At 42.4% G+C, this 13436-nt stretch overlaps 1 protein-coding gene and 1 long non-coding RNA gene across 3 annotated transcripts; both read left to right on the top strand.

Annotated features, from left to right (window-relative positions):
* The first annotated feature begins 3133 nt into the window (after positions 1–3133).
* Positions 3134–13436, top strand: ammecr1 (AMMECR nuclear protein 1). Of its 2 annotated transcripts, XM_019858675.1 has the most exons (6): positions 3137–4598; positions 8309–8419; positions 9445–9559; positions 9669–9759; positions 10491–10587; positions 11269–13436. In XM_019858675.1, exons 1-6 carry the CDS (start codon positions 4114–4116, stop codon positions 11381–11383), a joined length of 1014 nt encoding a protein of 337 aa, XP_019714234.1. In that variant the 5' UTR covers positions 3137–4113; the 3' UTR covers positions 11384–13436. The 2 variants fall into 2 exon arrangements, with proteins under 2 accessions (XP_019714239.1, XP_019714234.1); XM_019858680.1 differs by lacking the exon at positions 10491–10587 and having other exon boundaries at positions 3134–4598.
* LOC109508692 (uncharacterized) lies at positions 6107–8252 on the top strand. Its single transcript, XR_002166739.1, has 2 exons — positions 6107–6761; positions 6848–8252. It is a non-coding gene; the product is annotated as an uncharacterized LOC109508692 (long non-coding RNA).

Below are 13436 nucleotides of genomic sequence, written 5' to 3'. Positions count from 1 at the left end.
TTCATTTAATCCTGAAAGCATTCAAAACGAACAGCATTTGTTATTATGATGAAACAATTCAAGGATACATTTTAGGGCAATCTGGAGAGTTAAACATCATTTTCTTAAAACACAAAGGGTGAAGGAGAAGAATATAGATGGTGGGCAGATTACATTTAGAGCAAAATGATTCAGGTGGTGGGCATTCTAATCTTTGCAGGTCACATTTATGTGCCTTAAAATAGACATGCCAAGAAAAGAAGTATTTCTCTGGATATATATATATGTAAGTGCAAACAGAGGAGAAAGATCTGTTAGGAAGTAAGTGGGTGACAAATCATCCCTTTGATGAAATGGGTTTTCACCCTACCATGAAAAATGGAGAGTGACTCTCTGTTCTGGCTGGAGGAAAAAGGTCATTACACTGGAAGCCAGAAGCGAAAACAGCTGAGTCCGGTTAAATTGATGACAAGGTCTCTGAACAGAAAACAGAGTTCTACATACATTACAAACGACTACATTTATGTTCAACATTTGTCATGTTCTGTAACTCTCTGCTGCATCGGGTTTGCTGCTGCACCAGTACGTTACTCTTTAGGAATGTATTAATGAATCAGGCGGCTACAGCGCTGTCATGACCTTGTGTCATGACCTGCAGCATTATTCACCAGATAGATGTATGCCTCAGCCTTCTCTTCTGTGACAGGCACTTTTGAGCTCCACCTAACGAGCAATGAAGTCATATTTCCGCATGGTGTGAGAGATGACAGCACATGAGTAATTTTTTTCAGGGACATGCCTTATATGATGCGTGAAACACTGTAATTAAATGCCTTGATCCCGGTGACTGAGTTTTATGAACAGCACGCTACCGAGCATCTGATACTGTCGAGGTCATCCACTGAAAATGTGCCATGGCAGGAGGCCCTTCACGGAAATGGGAGAAGTCACACTCAGAAATAACCCAGCTGAAGAAGCAATATGTGAATCGTTGAGGTGAAAGAAGTGGTCACTAGAGATTACTTTTAGAGACAGTACTTTTGTTCTTTTAATTTGGTACAAAATGTATACAGTCACAGGACAGCATCAAGTACTGTATACCAGTACAACCTAATGAGATTAATGAGTTACTCTGTAAGATGTGCATGCGTTATATACTCAAGGATGCCATATTATCATATATACACACTGTAAGTAGGCTATACAACTATATACAGTTGTATAGCCTACAGGTATATAACTGCATCCTATGAATATACAGTACATTAAGAGGAGATTTGGTGAATAAAATTTTTCTAATAGCTGTTAAAAGTGATGAAAATTGTGCAATTCTGGTCCACATTTTCTGCCAAAATGAGAAAGACAAACACATTTAGCAAGAGAGATGAAGCAGGCAAACCTCATTTGCTTAAGCGGGCCACAAAAAGTGACATGAGAGGGTCCCCCACACCTTGAATTTGACACCTGTGCCTTAGCCTATCTCCTCATCTATATGTGTATCCCGCCAATGTGGATGACCTGGCTACATTTAAATATCTGTGTGAATTATAATTGGCACTTTACTGAAATTGTCAATACAATTGTGATTTGTGTTTCATTTTCACGGCGAGAGAGGTACAGTATTCATTTAGGAGTGTTTTATTGTGCTCTCGTTTGCAGTGGTGTAGAGCTCTGCTGCATCATAAAAGATGTTTAAACTGTGTAGCCCTTGTACTATAATTAGGTTGCCAACATGTTAGCAATACTTCTCAGCATGATGCATTGCAGTGTGATATCATTGCAAACTACGACCCCCACAATAAACATATTGATAAATCTGAAAACATCTGACCTTTGAAAGTGAACATTATGTGTGTGAACACAGAATTGTTTTGATGCAGTTCTCAAATTAGATCTCGTTACAGTGTGTAAGTATACGTAATAAAGCCTCCGTGTTAACATTTTCCAGCACACCGCTATAACCAGCATCAAAATGTAAATTGTTCCCTCTAAAATTACTGAATATTATAGTTATGCAGTTATTTTAAACCAGGTTGTCACGGCATGGTACAATTTCACTCTTGTCTCAAAATGATCACTTATTCATTACAAATATATCTTCATTTATTTGTTTGTTTCAGACGGCGGCCGCCGATCAACATCAGCAAGATAACCATCTATCCATTATCTGAGCCACTTATTGTCACAAAGGTCGTGGGTGTGCTGGAGCCTATCCCAGCTGTCTTCGGGCAGTAGGGGGTGGACACCCTGAACTGGTTGCCAGCCAATCGCAGGGCACACATAGACAAACAACCATTCACGCTCACAGTCACACCTAATGACAATTTAAAGTGTTTGGTTAACCTGCCATGCATGTTTTTCGAATGTGGGAGGAAACCGGAGTATTGAAAAAAACCCATGTGGGCACACGGAGAACATGCAAACGGAACGGGACCCCTAACTTATGCACTGTGAGGCGGACATGCAAACCGATCGACCACCGTGCTGCCCAAGCAAGACAACCAAAATATAACTTTCAATACTTATTTATAACTTGACTTGACAAGGAGTGGGAAAAAGAGAACTCATTTCATCTCACCCCATCCTTACTAAGATTAACCGTAAAAAATGTCTTAGCTACTTCCTACAACATTTACTGTAACTAGCATAAATTTTGCATGAAAATCTGAACGATAGTATATTCGTACATGAAAAAAAAACAATGTGTGAATCAACTGTAACACAGAAATTCATACCAGCAATGGTAATGGAAAGTAACATTACCTGCCATGGGAAGAGACAACCAGAGGCAAGTCAAAAGCACAAAACAGCTCATATCTAAAGTAGTAATGTTTGTTCGATCTACGCCCGTGATGTATAGCGACAGGCACGAAAAAAAACATTTATTCCATAAAATAGCAGAAGGTACTATACATGTGTGTTGCCATTCATACAGCAGAATAAGTCATGGCTTCCTGTGAGTATATCAGTTCTGCATTCAATTAAACAGGCCCAGATTTCACATTAAGCTTGCTTGTGAGTAAAGTGAGACGAATATTTGAGTATTTAATAGATTTTAGTACGATTTCGTGCACGCGCGTGAAGACGTGCGCGGAAGTTAAGAGTGACGCGCTGTTTTGAGGAACGCGCGTTTCCTAACTCGCCCCCCCCCCCACCCGCCCCCCAAAAAAGAATGCGCACTCTGCGTACCGAGGGGACGCAACCTATTTTCCTGAATCCGGTTCCGTCGTGCCAGCGACACCGACGCCTGTGCCCACAGACCGATCACAGGGGCTCTCTTTACCCGAACGGTACCGAATGGTCGCAGTCGAGAGACGGGTGCGCAGCGAGGATTTCGAACGGCTCAAGGACGAGAATGTGCTTCGTTATGTACCCACTTAAACGGATGACAGCCTTTAGAGAAACCTTTAGCGCAAACTTTCCGCTCGGCGTTTGACGCGGATGTGTTATTGGGGGTTCTGTTGAGTCAGGTCCAAGAGCAGACCGTGATGCAGGTGCAAACTGAGCGCTAATGTTCCTGAAATGTCTTGCTCTGCGCCGACGCGGTCCATTGTGCCATGGCAGCCCCGCATTGACAGATGCCATTTTAGTCTGCGTGGTCACAGCGTCTGGAATCCCAGCGAAGTATTGTGTAATTAGAAGTTGTCCAGGCAGTAGCAAACAAGCTGGCGGAATAGGAATGAGCGTCCACGACACTGTGCGCAATCGGTGCTGAAGCTTTATGGGTACGGCGTACATGAGCTCCAGGCTTCCAGTTGAAGAGGTTTGCTGTGGGGCTCCGCTGCCTGTCGGCTTGACATCTGGACCGCCCGGCTGCTGTCAAACGCGGCCTAAACTTACATGCTTGTTGACAACGGACTTGACAGCCTCGGAGGGTGTCGTGTTGACTGTATTGCTTTGGCTCGAAGCAAACCGATATGGAAAAAATGGTTGCGTTCGCTTTGTAAAGTCGCGCTTAGTTAAAGCAGCGCTAGGGTGACACTGCAGTCTTTCTCACCACATCGCCCATTTCGACGTTCGACTTAAAAAAACTCAGCGTGACAGTGGAGTAGGGAATCGTCCGCCATACGTATCAACGCAGTGGGATTTGTACGTGTGGTCGGCGTCCCCCCCACCCTTCCCGCGGTGACGGTTATGGGTCGGAAGCGGTGTGTAGGTGCAGATTGTTCCAAGATGGCGGCCGGGTGCTGCGGGGTGAAGAAGCAGAAACTGTCGGGATCGCCCGGGTCGGGGGGTCCCGGCGGGGTGGGGGCGGGAAGCGGGGTGGCAGGAACCGGACATTGTGGATCGGAGTTGGGGATTGGCTCCTCGGCGACTGTTGCAGGAGCGCCGAACGTGAGCAGGGCGAACGGCCTGGGGGGACCCGGGGGTAACGTTAGCGGCGGCGGTAGTAATAGTGTTAGCGGCGGCACAAGCGCCCTGTCGACTCTGTCGCCAGCCCCGGCCGGTTACACCTCATCCGGTCTCAGTCCGAATCTTAGCCCAGGACCTGGATCGGGAAGTGGAGGCAGAAAAATGGTCGTTTCGGCGGAGATGTGCTGCTTCTGCTTTGACGTGCTTTATTGCCATCTGTACGGATACCAACCTCCAAGAACACCCAGGTTTACAAACGATCCCTAGTAAGTCACAACTTATTGTCTTGTTGGTTTTGCTGCATGCCCAAAAGAAAACTGCTATTCTGACACGAGACATGTGTTAATCGGCAGCTTTCCTAGCCTTTGTGTCCGAGTAGTTCAGGACACAAACTGTCACATCCGAGAATTATTTGACGTGAACGATTTTAATGTGAAAACCTCTTGACTGTGGCCAGTTGGAATTTTGGGCCTAGTCGAAGATAACCTTACTGACTGCACTGACCGATACTACTTCATCGTGAAATCATCGGAAAATAATTTGACGAGCACTCATATACATACACGCGAAAGAGTAGCTTTAATATTTTATCCGGATATCTGGTCGCTTCCAGACAAAATTTATAGTGTTCCCTTTTAACTCTTTTATCGCCGGCTAATGTAGCTAAACCTGATGGCTACTAGCTATTATTAGCATGCCTCAACAAAAAGGGTGGAACGAGCAAGATTGCACTGTAATTTATTCAGTCACATCGAAGCCCATTCGCACACAAACGCCTACAATTTTTATTGATATATCAAACCACGGTATATTCACGTTTAGCCTTCGTGCACCTATTAATCCCGTTAGCTCTACATTCAATGAACTCCACATTGCTACATTCAAAGCTTGCTTTGGTTCGCTCAGAGGTGCCACTAGCTCGACGAGGAAGCACTTAATGAGATTGTAACTATTAACCGATAGCTAACTAGCATTCAATATATTAAAAGTGCAATTTTTAAAATCGCCAAATTCATCTATATTTTGTCTTTAGTATTGTGTTCGATAAGTTAAGTGGAATCAAAGAGCTCATAACTACCGTTAGCGTCAACAACAAAGAAAGATGGTTCTTGCCGATTACATGAGCACTTTTAAGATCTGCCGATTTCAACATGTTGTCTAATATGAGTATGTACAGTGCTGAGTAACTCTAGTTAACTGTCAATCGTGGTTTTAATCGTTTGGAGTTTTTTAAATGTCATACTGACCAAGCTAACTATGATCTTGAGACATTTTTTTGAGCACGCCTCATTCAAACATTGTAATCTGATATGTTGAGTCTGCAATGGGTTACCATCACGAAGAGGCTGTTCAAAATCCTTTGCGTCTGTTTTCAGGAATGAATTCGGCCAAAAGTGCACGAGCAGGAATACTTTATCATGGATTGTCAAATGATGTGTGAAATGTTAAATTACAGTCACACCTCGGTTTTCGACCATAATCCGTTCTAGAAGGCTGTTCGAAAACCGATTTGTTCGAAAACCGAAACCACGCTCTTTAAAAAAAAAAAAACTTTATTAAACACGTCTGTTCACATGGAACACTACCCGAGGAAGCGTCACTTCCTCGTGTAAGGAAGGCGAGAGGAGTCAAGTGACGCATTCAAGTGCGCTCAGTTTGTTCTAGAACCGTTTTTTCGGTCGTCATCCGAGGCATAAAAAAGTTGAAATTTTTGGTCGACAACCGATTTGGTCGAGAACAGAGACGTTCGAAAACCGAGGTTTGACTGTACTAGCTTTTTGTTACACAATCTTGTTGCTGATGAATGTAAGAGGTTACTGACTGTATAGAAACCCAAACCCCAATGTGTCCTTTAGATTACTGTATCCAGGTAAAGCACTTGTGACGAAGTTGTAGAGTCCCAAACTAGAATTAGAGTGTGCACACAGACAAACGAACCACATATTTATAAGACTGCCTTTATCCTTCATTTGTCAGGTCAGATGCTAGCATAGTACATGCAGGGTTAATTTGGCTGAATGTATACAAGGGATGCAACAATACCACTTTTTCATACTGGGTATGCACCGATACTGGATAATGCCATTATGACTTGCAATTGTGATAACAATGCTTTTTTTTTTTTAACTAATCAAATATTGTTCAAAACACAAAATGTGTCACTCAAATAAGTAACAGCTTGTACTGTAGTCCATTTCAACTGCATATTTTGCAGAGACACATTTCATTAAATGTAGCCTGTAAACAAGGCATTTCAGTTATGTCGTTTCTCAGTCTGTAAAACGAATACATAGATAAAGAAGAAATTAGAGACACAGAAAAACCTGAGCCTGCTGCGTAATAAGTAAGAATGTGGATTGCTCAGGTAGTAGAGTGGCCTGCCTCCAAACCCAGAGGGTGTGGGTTAGATCCCCGGCTCTTGTGACCATGTCGAATTGTCCTTGAGCAAGATACTGAACAGCCGGCTGCTCCTGATACATCAGTAGTTGAATAAGGATGTATTAAGTGCTTTGAGTACCTTGGAAAAGGTACTATTACCATTCCATGTGACTTCTGTGTAAAGTGAGTATGAATATAAGACTGCTGCTTAAGAATACCAAAATAAAACTGCGACTGACCATCTGAAGTGATGTTTTGTCAGAGTCAGACCATCGCTTGCTTCTCTTTACATCCTCTGCTGCAACGGCCTCGTGACGGGAGCACGGCTGGCTTGGCCGGCTCGGCCGGAGCAGAGCCAGCGGGGCCCGAGAAACTTGGTGCTTACAGACGGTTTGACTGCACCAAAACCAATACTGTTATAGGCATCACTGCATCCCTGGTGTGTACACAAATCAGTATGGAAGAGGTAATACAGTAAAACCAATAAAATGTCGGTGTTTGTTATGCCGTCACAGACAACCAAGATTATTAAAGATTATTAGTTTTTTTAAAATGCTTTTGCACATACAAGCTTAAAATTCTGGAATCAACGAATGGGCGTTACCACTTAATATTTTCCCATTCCTCATGAAAACACGGCTCCTAATGTTTCCCCCGACAGACCTTGCAAGCGTGACTAATTTTACCTTTCAAAACAGGAAAATCCGCTGACTTTCCCACAAACGAAAGACTGAAGAACAACAGAGGCCATGTCTCAGTCGTCGTGGTAGTTAAACATTTTCCCTGCAAGTCCCAGCGCTCACTGTATGAAAAGAGCCTCAATAAACAGCACATAATTTCATCTGTGTAATCATGTTAAGTGCGTCATTGTGTGGTTTGGGCTTTAGATGTTTTGTCATGAATGACTGAATTCTGTGTTCTGATTGTAAGTACCGGTACTTGTCGGTCAGCAGTCAAGGATCTCACCTAGTGTGAATAAAATTCAATTTCATGGATCCAGTTTGTTTTTATGAGGACAGGGTCAACCTGTAAGACATGACCATGAAAGTGCGATGACGCCGAGTTTCAAATTAACATTCGGTTGTTGGCTCATTTTATGGAAAATTGTGGCGGCAGCCAAGTATGACACACGAGCATTTGCTGAATCAAATTTGGCATGTGCCAGTAAATCTTACAGTATTTTAAAGTTTAAAGTGTGCAATTCACTGTGGGTTGTGCCATTGACTGTGAAGCGAATCGATTGTTTAAAGCACAAGCAGTCCTCGATCAGAGTTATCGTTCTTCCGGAATAACACACGATGAGCATTTGTGGCACGGCATTCTCTATTCATTCAGTCACATGAAGTCAGATGTGCACGCTTGGATATACCAGCGGCGTTGGTTCATTCACTCTACATTTTCACAGTTGCTTTTACATATTTCATTCACAGAAAACGACCCAAACAAGTGCAAATTGTTTCTCAGTCCGCCCTTTTTTTTTAAATGAGCACTGTGATTTCAACAGATCTTTTTACGGGCCAGTGATCTGTTCTTTTGTCCCCCAAAAGTATAAAAATCCCCATTTAAATGCATGAATACTGTTCATTTTGTTTTTCAGCCCGCTGTTTGTCACATGGAAAATAGGCAGAGACAAGCGGTTGAGGGGTTGTATAGGTACATTTTCTGCCATGAATCTGCACTCAGGACTCAGGGAGTACACCCTTACCAGGTGAGTCATATTAGCGAATGTCGCTATCGGTTGTTCGAAGTCATTTTTGGTAATTATTGAATGTAAAAAGTAGAATGTCATAAAGCCACAATATGACAATTGCAATTGTTCATTACTGTACATGTTGCGGTGTTCATGCCGAGAAAATTCTTGGCGCCCTCAAATCCCTGTCGACAGCGAAAAACCGTACTTTGTGCTGTATCATGAAATATTGTGAATTGGACAGAAAGCTCCTCTTTTATTTATTAAAATGAGAAGTGCGTTCTTTGTATAGGTAAAGCACTTGTTATTGACATCACCGTTTTTTTTTTTTTTTTAAAGTCAGTGGGGGGGAACTAGATTTATTTTTTTTGAGTGAGTCAAGTTTGAAGCAAACCGGCGACCTTGTCACAAGGCAGCAGTGCTCACCACTCTCACCAGGCCGTATTTTTATTGTCTTTCGTTGATATGAAGATTTGGGTACTCGTTATAGTGTTCTAGCGTTATCTCCACCAAACCGCCACAAGACAGAATCACCAACAAACAAAGTGAATCTCATCATGATCTGCTCGAATCGGGAAATCATGTGGTAAGAGCTGCCCTTCAAACCCCCCCCCCCCCATGTGATCTCTGGGAGCATACTCAGTATTCATGTTCCAGACATGGTATAACTCGAAAATTGCAGTCGATTCCATAGTGCAGATGAATCAAAATGTGCCTTTTGTTAGTTTGCTGGGTTTATGTATTAGGACAATATATATTTTTAAATTGTCTTTGCGTCTATGAACGCACTGTTTGTAATTTCTCCACTTTCAGTCACCGATCTAGGTCATCTGATTTTCCAAACACATAGCTCCAGTCTCCATTTCGGCCTGCTGGGATTGTGTCCAGATTTCCAATGCTGTGTGACCACACCCTACTTAAGTTTTTAGATAACAAACTGTGTTGACGATCCCTTGGGAGTAAAATGGAGAGATGTGATCAAAATGTGAATCTGTTGGATGCCCATGGTGTTTTCTTTGTTTTATTTTTTATTTTGACTGCAGTGCCCTTAAAGACAGCCGCTTCCCCCCCATGACAAGGGATGAGCTGCCTCGCCTCTTCTGCTCAGTGTCACTTCTCACCAACTTTGAAGACGTCGGTGATTACCTTGACTGGGAGGTGAGTGCCACAGTATTTGTGAGTATGGCAATATGATTCCCACTGTCATTTTTGAATGGATTCTGTCAAAAAACAGTTTTCAAAACTGATGTCTGTGTTGTCTTCATAGGTGGGTGTTCACGGTATTAGGATAGAGTTTTTCAATGAGAAAGGATCAAAGCGCACCGCCACCTACCTGCCAGAGGTTGCAAAGGAGCAAGGTAAGATTTTTTTTTGTTTCTTGTTATAAGCTCTTCAATTTCTTGTCATAAAAAAATGTGACAAAATGTACTGTGTATTTTTTGAAGATGATTACTCTTTTAGGTCTGTAAGGTGGCTAAATTGTCAACACTGGTGGCATACATATAGTATACACGTGGAAATCTTGGTACCCCTCTCTATTAATGAAAGGAAAAACCTCCAATGGTTTCTAAAATTTCTTGAAACTGACACAAGTAAAATACAAATTTCCTGAAAATTAACTAACGAAAGTCAGGCTTTTGAAACATACGCAACAGAATCATTCTCAAAACACAAACTAATGAAAAAGGCCCGAACAACAACGATGGTGCCACTAGAAAAGGTTGAAAATAATTTGACCATAGGGACGTGTTAAATTACGGCGTGTCCTCTCATCAGCATCACTCGTGTCTTCAAACTTTGAATCAGTCAATTTGCCTTTTTGCCAATTTAAAGGGTGGCAAGTAGTTACTGTTTCAGTAAATGAATGTGACCAGTTATTTTTAAATGTCATTACCAGAGGTGTACCAACAATTTTCTCACTCTGTATATCATGTAAGATTAACAAACGATCAAAATACACATTCAGTGGAATTAAGTGTCGATGGAAACCTGAATGAAAAATTGAAGTCACTTAACATACTTGGGATCATGGATAAATATCATGCCTGTGTGCCTCTTATTCATGGACCGAAGCAATTTTCTCCCGTAGGTTGGGACCACATTCAAACCATAGATTCCTTACTACGAAAGGGAGGTTACAAAGCTCCCATCACAAATGATTTCAGGAAGACCATTAAGTTAACCAGGTAAGCTCACGTCAGATTACCAGCATGGACAGTAAAGGGGACATCCGCTTCCCTACACAGGTTACAAACAGTTACTGGGTGTCTGGACACATCTGTGACACGCTTCTGTCAAAATACCACAACAGTCAAAAGATAATGGCACGCTTTCCACACCCTATTTTTTGTCCTCCTGGAATGAGCCTGTTTAGGTGGGGGCGTACTTTTGACTCATGCAAGTGAGCCAGCCTCCCCTCCCACCTCATATACTGCTGTGTCAGTGATGAGTCTGGCTTTCATGACTTCGTTGAGAGAGTTCTGGGGAGACTACTGACGTCATCCGTGAATCTGCAAAGTTGTTTTGATTCAGAGTTGTGATCTTTAGATTTGATTTGAATCCCACTTGAAACATAAAGTGAACATTTGTGGTTGTAGCAATTCCGCCACGCAGATGGTTAATTTACCATGCACGGAAAATTACGTGACATCACCTTTAGTGGGTGTCTCCGTGAAATGAGAAGACGGAGGAGCGTTGCCTCATATCCCCAATATGTCTTACCTCCTCCCGCCTGTTGATACGAGATGACAAAATGCATGCCACATCACAGATGTATTCCCATAAAAAGTCATGCTTGTTTTTGTAACGTGAAAGAATAAAGTCACTCAAAGAAGTTGTTCTGAAAGTACGTCTTTTCCCCTTCTTAGGTACCGTAGCGAGAAGATGACAATGGGCTATGCGGAATACATAGCCCACCGCCAACATCATCATTACCAGAATGGCATCGGGCACCCTCTTCCACCCTACAACCATTATTCCTGACAGCGAGCCGCATGACCAATCATTGGACCTCTCCGCAGACCTTTTCCCAGGAGAGCCCGCCCCCTCCTGGTCTAGCTATTTCTACTACTGTACCATTTTATGATGATAGTTTCCGTTGCCATGCTGGCTGTCTCCCAAGACGTCGACCTGGCAACGGTCTGCTACAAAGCATCAATTGATTACGGCAAGAAAAATCAGCTCCTTTTGTTGTTTTTCTTGCCCTGTGGTTTTTGCAGCATACAAAGGCCCTTCATTTGTATTCTTAACATTATAACCTTGATTATCATGTCTGCTCAGCAAACCTAAATAGGTGTTTGATTCTGTGGATGGAAGGACGTCTCTTTCAGTGGATTAACCCTGCTTATGAAATTGTTCGGGCTTTGCGAGTATTTTACATTTAATCTTTTCTTTTCCTAACTTTATACCAATCATGTAGCAGGGGCAATTATTATTCTCAACGGCTGTGTTGTCTTTACTTTGATCCCTCTCAAAAAAAAAAAAAAAAAAAAGGGACGGGGGGGCAAAAGACTGATGCTGAGGTTGTGTTGGCTTTGTAGACTGGCAGTTTAGTCAAGAAATGATGCTTTGGCCTGTTTATATGCCAAATGCGTCAACTACAGGACATGATAGTGATGCCCTCTGAGTAACGTTTGGGCTGCATTCATTGCTTAAGCTCTCAGTTTTTGTTTATGGATTTGTGCGTGGATATCGACATTGATTTTTAGCCCCCCGAAGTGAAGAAACAGTGAAGTGAATTAGGTATTGGATTTCAAATTGTTATTCGGTAGTTTGAGGTTGACCTCCCCATCACTGTACATATATTTTGTGGTTCTACATCGGTCAAGGAAGGATATGCGCGGTAAATAATTTTTTTCGTCTTCTCAAATGGCGCAAGTGGTCTACTGCTAGGGAGCCACGTGACAGGGAAACTTTAAAGCCATATACTCTCCATCAAGCATTCACTATTCATTCTCATGTCTTGTATGTTGTCTATGTGTACCGGAAGAAACCTCGTCTCCCCATTCAAGATGCGCCGTTCTAAATATGACATATCCAAAAGCTAATTTTGAGAGGTGTCATTTACATTCTACATAGGAAACGCTTCATTTTGTCAGCTGTGTAAATACAACAGAATTGGAGTGAACAGAATGTCTGCAACGGGGTCTTGGAGTCAATTAAGTCCCAAGAACACTTTTCCTGTCAAACTGTTGTTTTTGCGAGTCACGTCCACACACATGCGCACCCACTGGGGCTTTAGTGTCACATTGCAGACTGATTTGGTTTGACCGACTGGATTTTTTTTTTTTTGAGAGGTTCTTGTTACTTGACCAACATCTTTTGTAACAGCCTTGACCAACTGGCAGATTCGTCACTTTTTTTCTTTATGCAAAAACGTCAAGGGCTTTTGGCACTCCCCATCCACAGCTCACCTGAAATGACGTTTTAAAGTTGTGTTGCCTTAAATGAATGCGTTAACAACGAATGGACCAGGAGAGGATGCTCGGTTCTTGTTGTCATTTGGGGTTCGGACTTTGCTCGTTCCAATCATGGCACCTCTGGATTGGTCGATGGTTTGTCGTTGTCCATCGCCGCTTGAACACTTCCCACCGCGCTCCACCCACTTTGGAAAGTCAAAGAATGGGAAGAGCAGCCAATAGTTTGAACCGAGCATCAATCTCCTGCTCCATTTGATCACGGCACAACCAGAAATGATCTGCTGCAAAACCAAATTGACCATGCTCTTTAAACATATATGTCTTTGTACACATGCAATGTGTTAAGTTGCATGTATGTATGAGTATGAGACCTATGGTTTTCTCCATGATATACAGTATATATTATGCTTGGACACTCTTATGAACCATTAAGAGCATTAATAGACAAATATGGTGCTATCAGACCTCATATTGGGGTGGTCACAGCTTGTGACTGGTCATGCGGACTCATCCATCATATCATCAAAAAAAAAAAAAAAGATGTTACATGTAAGATTTTCTCTTCCGTACATGGCTGCGAAATGCGGCACATTTTAACATTGAAGGAAAAAAAAAAA

This window comes from Hippocampus comes, unplaced genomic scaffold (assembly GCF_001891065.2).
Source record: "Hippocampus comes isolate QL1 unplaced genomic scaffold, H_comes_QL1_v1.1 scaffold66, whole genome shotgun sequence".
Taxonomy (NCBI): Eukaryota; Metazoa; Chordata; class Actinopteri; order Syngnathiformes; family Syngnathidae; genus Hippocampus; species Hippocampus comes.
Note: the sequence above shows the minus strand (reverse complement) of the source record. Positions and strands in the feature narration are given on the sequence as shown.

Excerpts from the sequence above, each read along its gene's own strand:
- ammecr1 (XM_019858675.1), top strand. The coding sequence starts at position 4,114 with ATGGGTCGGAAGCGGTGTGTAGGTGCAGATTGTTCCAAGATGGCGGCC. Across the intron at positions 4,599-8,308 it reads AGGTTTACAAACGATCCCTA|CCCGCTGTTTGTCACATGGA; the intron begins GTAAGTCACAAC and ends TTTGTTTTTCAG. Across the intron at positions 10,588-11,268 it reads AAGACCATTAAGTTAACCAG|GTACCGTAGCGAGAAGATGA; the intron begins GTAAGCTCACGT and ends TCCCCTTCTTAG.